Source organism: Taeniopygia guttata, chromosome 5 (assembly GCF_048771995.1).
Source record: "Taeniopygia guttata chromosome 5, bTaeGut7.mat, whole genome shotgun sequence".
NCBI classification, from domain to species: Eukaryota; Metazoa; Chordata; class Aves; order Passeriformes; family Estrildidae; genus Taeniopygia; species Taeniopygia guttata.
This window is the reverse complement of record NC_133030.1, coordinates 14,929,853-14,940,285: the sequence shown is the minus strand read 5'-3', so window position 1 is coordinate 14,940,285 and position 10,433 is coordinate 14,929,853. Positions and strand designations below refer to the sequence as shown.

At 39.6% G+C, this 10,433-nt stretch overlaps 1 protein-coding gene across 1 annotated transcript; it reads left to right on the top strand.

The window, feature by feature from the left end:
* Nucleotides 1–1,574: 1,574 nt before the first annotated feature.
* Nucleotides 1,575–10,024, top strand: LOC100190416 (proteasome alpha 1 subunit-like; the record flags this gene model as incomplete). The annotated part of the gene is given in 10 exon segments (NM_001245703.1): nt 1,575–1,661; nt 2,607–2,651; nt 4,827–4,928; nt 5,419–5,522; nt 6,295–6,383; nt 6,597–6,667; nt 7,549–7,678; nt 8,306–8,385; nt 9,081–9,185; nt 9,678–10,024. Coding segments are annotated over 3 exon segments (198 nt in total). The 5' UTR covers nt 1,575–1,661; nt 2,607–2,651; nt 4,827–4,905.
* Nucleotides 10,025–10,433: the final 409 nt, after the last annotated feature.

The window sequence follows — 10,433 nt, the reverse complement described above, 5'->3', positions numbered from 1 at the left end:
TCAGAATAAATTTTTAATAGCTGGACATCTGGTGGCTTCGGGTTTGGCTTTATCTTGTTTTATCCATCTAATAAAGGGGGAAAGATTACTCCGGAAAATACTTCGGTTGTTATTTAATAAACCTGCAACAGCTCATACAGCTCCCAAAAGTTGTTCATTTCTGCAGCTATTACCAGTATTCTCCACTAAGTGTTACAATCCTGCCTTTTGATCGCTAAAACCGCGGCTGCTGACATTCCTGGCTGTACAAACACTGAACAATGGCGAGTCTTGGCGTGGTTCAGCCTTCTATCCAAATTCATGCGGTTTTGCCAAAATGAGAGGAAACGTCTGCGTGTCGCTCTGCTCCCGTGGGCGGGGTGGATGGAGCTCTGGGGAGTCCGGAGTTCCCATATAATATAATTAATATAATATAATATAATACAACGTAATATAACACAATATAACACAATATAATACAACACAATACAATATCATATCATATCATATCATATCATATCATATCATATCATATCATATCATATCATATATCATATCATATCATATCACATAATGGAGTCCCCTGTTGCTGTAGGAAGTTACTGGGGAGTCCGGAGTTCCAATGTAATGTAATTATTGTAATGTAATGTAATGTATAATATAATATAATATAATATAATATAATATAATATAATATAATATAATATAATATAATATAATATAATATAATATAATATAATATAATATAATATAATATAATATAATATAATATAACATAACATAACATAACATAATATAATATAATATAATATAATATAATATAATATAATATAATGTAATGTAATGTAATGTAATATAATGTAATATGATATAATATAATATAATACAATATAACATAACATAACATAACATAACATAGCATAGCATAACATATATAATATAATATAATATAAAGGAGTCCCCTGTTACTGTAGGAAGTTACTGAAGAATCCGGAGTTCCAATATAATATAATCATAATATAATATAACATAATATAACATAACATATAACATAACATAACATAACATAACATAACATAACATAACATAACATAACATAACATAACATAACATAACATAACATAACATAACATAATATAATATAATATAATATAATATAATATAATATAATATAATATAATATAATATAATATAATATAATATAATATAATATAATATAATATAATATAATATAATATAATATAATATAATATAAATGCCCTGTTGCCGTAGGAAGTTACTGGGGAGCGGCACCGGGGAGAGGCTTCGGGAATATTTTACTGCAACCTCCGCGAGACCTGAAAGCTCATCAGCTCGCTTCATAAAATGCTTACACATCCTGTTCTCACACAAAAACGGTGAGGAAAGGAACTCCTTTCCGAACCAAATAAACTTTTTTTATTATTATTATTATTCATCAGAAAGCTTAAAAATAACAAAACAATTTCGGTAATTTAAACCGGCCTTCACGGAGCCGCCGGCCCTCAACGGCGGCGCGCAGGCGCGGCCCATCGATGAGTCGGAGCGCGGCCCATCGATGAGTCGGGGCGCGGCTGGCGCCGCCTGCCCGCCGCCCGCCCGGAGCGCCGCGCTCGCTGCCCGCGCCGCCCGCAGCCGCCGCCGCCGCCGGGAGCAGCACCATGGTGAGGCTCGCCGGGGCGGGACAGGGCACACAGCCCGGCACAGGGAGCCCCGCCGCCTGCCCGGCCTGCCCAGCCCGTGCGGGGCAGCCGGCAGAGCGGGCGGCGGGGAGCGGGCCCGTGAGTAAGCAGTTCCCGGGCCGCGCGGGGCCGCGGGCGGGACTGGGCCTCGCTGCCGGCGGGAGCGGGCCCTGCTTGGGCCCCGGGACAGAGACCTCCGAGCCCTGTGAGGATGCATGTGGATATCGCTCCAGGGGTCTGGACCATCTCTGTTGTGAGGAGAGTGCGGGAGCTGGGCCTGTTCAGTCTGGGAGAGGAGGCTGCGAGGGGATTCATTAATGCGTACAAATATTTCAAAGGCGAGCGAAGAGGATGGTTGCCGGACCCTTTTCAGTGGGGGCCGGTGACAGGATAAGCAGCAATGGCCGTAAACTGAAACGAAGTTTCAGCTTAACATAAGGAAAAGCTTCTTCACGCTGAGGTTACAGAGCTCTGGGAGGGCTGCCCAGGGAGGCCATGGAGTCTCCATCTCTAGAGACATTCAAACCCACCTGAATGAGTTCCTGTGCCACTGGTCCTGTGACCCTGCCTTGGTAGGGCTGGACTGGATGATTTCTAGAGGTCCCTTCCACCTCACAGTTTGACAAAAGGAATTTAACAAAGTAAGAACTTGTTTACAGAAAGGGCTGTTGTTGGAATGGGCTGCCCAAGGAAAGTGGTGGAGTCACCATCCCAAAAGGTGTTTAGCAAGGCTGGATGTGGCACTCAGTGCCGTGGCCTAGTTAACTGGGTCGTGTTCAGTCACAGATTAGACTCAATGTGTCAGAGATGTTTCCAATCTTATTGATTCTGTAGTGCTGGGATTCTGTGAAAACAACCAGGGTTTCCTCCAGGAACACTCTCTTAGCTTATTAGGGATACTAATGAGTTTTATTTTGTTCATTCCAGTTTCGCAACCAGTATGACAATGATGTCACGGTTTGGAGCCCGCAGGTAAAACCTTTATACACTTGCTCACTGGGGTTTTAACTTGCTTTTTGGGTTTTCTCCACCTCACAGCAGTGGTATTACAGTCACAAGGTTGTGCTTAGGTACCTGAAGCTTCCTGCAGGCTGCTCCCCTCTCCATTTGTAGGCTGTAGCTGTCCAGAAAACCCTCAGCACACCCCTGTCTGCTGGTGCATGAACCTAAGTGCTGCTTACCTGGGCCTTGTCCCTTCCAGGTGCTTAAGGCAGTTGCTTTCTAAATGTACCTGTGAGGTGTAAAAGAGATGGTGTCATCTTTGGGTGGTTGGACAAGATGATCTTGTAAAGATCCCTTCCAACCCAAACCATTCCATGACTCTGTGATCCATTCACAGAGCTATAATAAGTTGGTAGGTAAGGTACACAAAGCATGAAACAGTTTCAATCTCCCCAAAGTTAGGCCATTACTGGGTCTTTCTCTCTTCTGTCCGCTAGATAATGTGGGAAAGGAACTATTTAGTTTATAATTGGGATGTTCAAGTGAGATTTACATTTGAGTTTGAAATTTTACTACTTCTGAATCAGCTTCATACTGTGTTTTGTTACTGAAAATATACATTGTGTGTTCTTAAACTTACACAGGCTGTGTTGAAAGTAAATATTTTGGAATTTTAAAAGCCACTGTTAGCTGAGGTGTTTAATATTGCCTCTTCTCTCACTATGGATATTTTAAGACAGGATACTTACAGAAAACCAGAGCCTTGGAAAAAGACTCATTTATGTATTCAGGAAAACTTGAGGTTTATTTAAAATGCAAGTAGCAAGTTGTATTAGTATAAAGCTAATGTATCATTAGTTTGTGGGTTTGTATTGCTACTGAAATTATTCATCATGTAGCACTATTGCATGTGAGATTCATTTTCCATACAGTGCAACAGAGAGTGTTCTCTCCTTTCCATTTTCCATGAAGACAACCTTGAATATATCCCTTTTTTTCACTCAATGCCATGATAGGTGTAGGTGCCTTTGAAGGTGTTGGTGCCTTTGAGGTGTTTTCAGTCTTCTTAATGATTGTGTTTCTCTGGCAGGTTCTGTATCACAAACTTTAATTTTTTTGTTTTATCTGTTACTTTAAGTTACTTTTAAAACGATAACGTTCACTTGAGATTTTTAGCAGATACTGCAAAATATCAGCAGCACAAATTTCTATGTTTTTTTAAGTTGCCTTGAAAATATTAATAGTGTTGGGTTTGTTCTAAAAAAAAAGACATTTTAAATTGCTGCTGTGATGCAACTGCTACTCTATCCATTCTTGCAGGTGAGGCAGTCATGTGATGCCATAATAGTTTTTGGCCCTGTTAATGCAGGAGCAAATCATACTTTACTGGGAGATGTTTTTTGAATATTTTAGTAAAGAAAAGGAAATAGGAGATTTAAAAACTCAAAGTGGTTTCTCATTTTTATAGTCTTGCATGTCATTCCTGACAGCTGACAAATTCATGTTGGACAGGTCACAGCAATTCAGTGCTGCTCTTGGGCAGGAAATATCTTATGTTACTGAAATTCCAGTTACAACAGGGGATGAAATTCAACCTTAGGGTCTTTCTAGTAGACTTAAATAAAGAACCTTGTGCCAAAAATCCCCAACAACCTATGGGAAGGTGGTATCCTGTAGATCATCCCTTGCACATTCACCATAACACTTGCTGTGTTCCCCTCCTTGCCAACTGATGGGATGCAGCTCCATGGTGCCATGCTTGCAGGATAGGAGTGCCTGTGTTGGCTGTCTGACATGGGCCAGAGTGCTGAAAATGGGGGAAACCCTCAGTGGTTCTGTTACATGCACACTATAGCTCCTGGCCACCTCTGCAGAACTTGTAGGGACTTCATTTCCTTTGAGACCTCTACTGCTGTTTCAGACTTGACTGCAGTTGGCCAATAACTTGTTCAGAAGTTATTGGGGAATGGCTGGTGAGACACAACAATTGTGTAAGACTCATTTCTTCAGCAAACGTGATTAAAAGTTAAGTATCCAACTTCAGCTGGAAGTTCTGTCTGTCTTCGAATCATGTGCTAATTTAACCTGTTGTGCAGTGAGTGTCCCTGTTGGGGCGGGGCATCAAAGGTCTGAAAATGCAAAATTGGAAGCTGATTCAGAGGATTAACTAGAGGGTGATTGACAACCTTCATCTTGGTTTTGCAGGGCCGAATTCATCAGATAGAATATGCCATGGAGGCAGTGAAACAAGGCTCAGCTACTGTGGGGCTGAAGTCAAAAACACACGCTGTCCTGGTGGCTCTCAAGGTAACTGCTGAACTCTGGTCTCAGTGGGGACAATAATCTTCATAGAAAAGTTTTGGTTTGGCAAATTAGTTTTGTGCAGTCTGTACTTAGACATGAAATGTAAATGCAATTGCAGATTCCCTTTGCTTGAGGACTGAAATACTTCCAGTACCTATGCAAAGTAGGTCTGCACAAAATGGTGAAGGACATGAAGAGAAGGTTTTTTTTTCCCTTTAACAGATGTGTTCTTTTTTTTGTTTTCTTTTAATTTGTTATTAAGCAGTAAATCTATTCCTTTCTTTTCCCAAAACTTTAATCTGTTCTTTTCTTTTGTTCTGAGAGAACTGAAGTGGAAATAGGTTTTTCCTGTCTCCTGTTGCAAGTTTATACATTCAATTTTTTTTATTGTTTCATGAACATACTCAGTTCTTGCTATAAATGTTAGCAGATTTCTCCACAGTGCTTGGCAGACTGTTCAGTTTGCCACATAGCTTTCTCCTTTTATACACAGAGAGCACAGTCTGAGCTGGCAGCTCATCAGAAAAAAATCCTGTACGTTGACAACCATATTGGTATCTCCATTGCTGGACTTACTGCTGATGCAAGACTCTTGTGGTGAGTATCCTGCTTGTTGACATACACGGTGCTGCAATAATGAGGGAAAGTTCATTCAGACTATTGCAAATGGCATTTTCTGCTTTGCTGAGGATTTGTCTTGAGTTGCAGCTTAATGTTGTATTATGCCAAGGACCTCAGCATGAAATTCTGGCAAGTTTTTAACTAGTTGGCAGGAATCTCATTTGTTTGGCCTAAAATTTTGCTCTTTGGTTTTGTTACAAGTAAAACAGTCCTGTCTGGTTTTCTCAGTGTGAGAGGGTTTCCAAGCAGTCTGAGAAACTCTATCGCTTCTTTTCCTCTGGCAGCTGCGTCTGTGTACACACATTTGAGAAAGTTATTAAACACATACAGTGCTATTTGTGTGGGCTTCAGGGGGGCTTGCTTTTAGCAACTTTGATCAGAAGGGCTGGATAGGATTTCTGAAACATGTTTTAATTGCTGCAGTGTCACAAGGCAGTGTTACCATTTAACCTTGCCATTTCTCCAGAGGATCCTTCTGTTCCCTGCATGAACTTCTACTTTCTTTGCATTTGTATGGCTGAAATGCCCAGTTTATACTTTATCAAACCTGTGGTCAACTTTCTCAATAACAATGATAGGTCATGTAGAAATGAAATCATGGAAAGCCTTTGACCCTTTTTCTCATGAACAGAGTTGAAACAAAAATGCTTACCTTAACAGACAAACCTTGAGACAAAACCTCATTGTGTCTTTGATGCATGCACTGATTTGAATGATTTATTTTTTTTTATATATTTTTGTTCTCTAGCAATTTCATGCGTCAAGAGTGTTTGGATTCTAGATTTGTGTTTGATAGACCTCTTCCAGTTTCTCGCCTAGTGTCACTAATTGGAAGCAGTATCCTTTTTTTATACACTTCATAAAGTGACTTTCATCTATCACAGCTTAAAAGTTGAAAAAGCTTTTTGGACAATTCTTCGTTCACGCTGTATGTGTATGCTTTTGGAGAACAGCCCATAAGGATACATTTTGGTCCGTCTTGGCTTGGTTTAGGAAAACTTTTAGGTAATTATCATATAATTTTGAGATTGTTTCCTTAGCTTTCTTAAGAAACCCAGATTCCAACTCAGCGCTACGGCAGGAGGCCCTATGGAGTAGGACTGCTCATCGCAGGCTATGATGTGAGTAAGCTACTCTGGCTGCTACTGATCTGCAGGAAAATGTGCTCAGGGAAACTTGATGTAACAAATAGATGTTGAGAGGGAAAGATGGAAGAGGCAGACTCATCAAAATTCTCTGCATAAGGAAATAATTTTCTTACCCTAAAGCAGTTCAGAAGTGTTAATTAATAGCTAATCCTTCCTACACTTACTGATTATTTCAAGGTGCAAAGATGATATTTGTTTATGTAAATATTTTGCAATTGATTTTGGATGCTTACAAACTATTATTTTAAAAACTTCCAGTAAAAAAATGGATGTGGAAATCACTGCTGGCCTCTGTCTCACTTGTTTAGCAACAACATTTTGCTTAATGCAGCACACACAAAGTCTCTGTCCTCAGGATTGTTGACATGAGGATGGTTGGAGGAAATTTTGATATTGTCTGAAATTTTGGATGGCATGGTTTAGTCTACAGCAAGTTTTTACTTTTTTTTGTAGATAAGAGAGTGTGTCTAAAATACCTGCTGCAAGCCATGAAGTAGGGAGCATACTTAAGCACAGCGCAATTTGTAGAACAGAGAAACAATTTTTTTGTGCCAGCCATCCTGCCCATCTAAAAGCTAGGAATGAGAAAAGTGGAAAAAAAGAGGTTTTTGGGTTTTTTTTATTGTTGTTGTGGTTTTTTAAACAGCAGTTTTGAAGGAATTGCATAAGAACAGTGATGTGATCAGCAATACAAAGTATATATAAAATATGTTTCTGTGCACACATATGTACACATATGTGTGATGTACCATGAAGCAAAATTCTTTTAGAAAATTTCGTGCTCTAGCAGCAGAGTTGGTATGAATTTATATATTTGTAAAACATTCTGTGGGGGTTTTATTCTCTCTTTGTAGGATATGGGCCCTCACATTTTCCAGACCTGTCCCTCTGCAAACTATTTTGACTGCAAGGCAATGTCCATTGGTGCTCGTTCACAGTCAGCACGAACTTACTTGGAGAGGCACATGACTGAGTTCGCTGACTGTGAGTAGTAGAGCTCTCTCTACCCACTGGTATTCATCAATTCTGCAGTTTATCTCCTGCTGCCACTCCATCCTTTTGCATTGAGTGAGATGAAGATAAATATTGTGAGCCAAGTTTGGCATAACTGTAAATCTGCACAAAGACAAAATTTTAGAGAATATGGCTGAGATTTTCATGTCTTAATATGTGGGTGTTTATTTCATCTAATGGAAAGAAAAGCTGTGAAAAACGTTAAGAGCCTCTGCCCTTTTTAACTCAGGAAAAGTATTTCCATAGCAGAGCAGGGTTAGTATGTCAGGGCAAGTATTTAGGTGCTGCATTTAAAGTGGAGAATTTATTTTTGTTATGGGATGATGATGAGGAACCATTGAATACCTGCTTGGGGGGGAAAAAGCCTAAATCAAGGCAGGGGTCAGAAATGGATGCACTTGGCCTCAAATATAGGGGAAGGCTGGTTTCTCAAGGAAAACTCTTATAACCAGCTCTGCTCAGAAAGGAGAGGAAGTCTGGGAGTCAAGTTGACCCAAGCTGATTTTAGAGTTGTCAACTAGGATTAGGAAGAAGGGGAAGGAGTGTCTAGAGGTAATACCATATAGGTTGTCAATGTCTTTCTGATTCTATTTTAAGGTAATCTAAACGAGCTAGTTAAACATGGACTGCGAGCCCTGAGAGAGACTCTTCCGGCTGAACAGGATCTAACCACCAAGGTAAGGACTAGGTTTCCTTTGCCATTGTTACTCTGAAGTAACCGTGACAAAATTCTTGGAAGTATGGCTGGCACTGAAACTTTGAAGCTGAATACTGCTAGATAATATCTTCATTTCACATCACCAGTTTATGTACTGTTCTGTGTTTATCTCAGGTTTAAGTTTCTTCACAAAAACGATGCTTTCACTAAATAAAACATTATTTTCTTGGTGGCTTCATTCTATCTTAAGCTTTGATCAGTGGTTAAGATGCATTACCTGCAGCTGTAGAATCCCAGCTTTGCGTTGTAAGCACAGTCAGTAATTCACCTGAGCAGTGAGTGAAGGTTATGCACCAACAGTTTCTAGAGCATCCAGCATCACAAAGCTGCACAAACTTTTAACAGTGAATTGAGGACCTGTTGAAGAAGAAAATTCTTAGGATATCCAGTTATCTACCATTTTCCATGTTTTTTTATTCTTAGCTTACCATGATTTTTAGAGGTCTTAAAGTACTGAAAATCAAAATGAGTTGAAAATAAGCAGTTTTGAGAAATTGTGTGTGTTATTAAAAAGAAAATAAAAGAAATTTTAAACCCTTAAATGGCTGTACTTAGAAGATTTTGAAATATGATAACTTTTGTAAATGAAAGCTGTATAACCAAAGTTAATTGCAGGAAAATGCGTCTCACTGCTTCTGATCCTTTGCTTGACAGAATGTTTCAATTGGAATTGTGGGCAAAGACATGGAGTTTACCATCTATGATGATGATGATGTAGCACCATTCCTAGAAGGTCTTGAGGAGAGACCACAGAGAAAGGTGAGTGGTTCAGTTATGAATAAATAGGCTTAGCTGAAAGACAATAGTTAGATATGATTTGTTATGTTTAACAGAAATTTAGCTCTACTACTGTAGCAGAGTATTAGGAAAATGATTTTTAAAATACATAGTTACTATATGAACACTGTATAATCTTAACGGATAATTCAGATGCTTATTAAATCAGTTTATTCTGGATTTATGCCAGGCTGTTCCAATGTCATCTTCTTTCCTCATCTCTGATCAAGTAGGAGCTTTCACTGTTTTACAGCAGAAGTGGTTGCATATGTTTCTCATGCCCTTTGCAAGACGCCTCTGTAGTCTCCTAATTACCAACTGTGTCCTGCTTGTGCTTAATGCCGATAACAGTAATTTGAGGTGTTGGCTTACATGAGCTGCATTTACCACTCATAGTGCTCCCATGGGGATAAAGCTGATTTGTCAAGTGTTGTCTTCTGCCTTCCTAAAATATTTCTTTTCCCTCTCTCTAAGCTGGTCCCACCAGTTGAAGAAACCGTGGAGAAGGCAGAGGAGCCGATGGAGCACTAGTTGGTGGATGAGTTCCTCTGTTAATGTATAATTATCCAGGAACATTTATCCATTTGCTGGTAACTTTATCCTCACCTCTCTATGTTTCCTGACGCTACATTCTGAGGATTGCTCATAACGAAAGAAACCAACCAACCCACCTATCCTTAAAAGATAGACAGGAGGACATATCTGGGTGTAACTTGGACAAGAAAGGTGTAATCATTTTCTAAATAGTACATGATACTGTTTTATAAAGAAAAGATACTGTCTTTAACTCATAAGGACAAGTGGAAATAAATCACTTTCTCGGATTCTGCTGTGAGTTTGGTTTTTTTTCAGTCTGAAAAAAACAGCTATTCACAAATAGCAGTGTCATACCAAGCTGCCGTTCTGTGTTTGAACATTTGTTAGAGTGTTTGCTTACCATGTAGAACTGAGGGGATCTTAAAATGCCCATGAAACCATAAAATAGTCATGGAGCAAACAGGGAACAGCATTTCCTTGTGTCAACTTGTCCCAACTGAAAAGGCATTTGTGGTTATGAGGCTGAAGAAGCATGAAGCTGACAACCAGCTTGTGGTCAGGTTTTTTGGGAGGATTTACTCAACCCCAGCTGTTTTAGAATTGTCAGTGTTTCTTTAGAGCCATCAGCCAGCCTTGGGGCAGAACAGGTCTTTTAGCTCACTGAGGGCTGAATTGGAGTAACAAAAACCCACC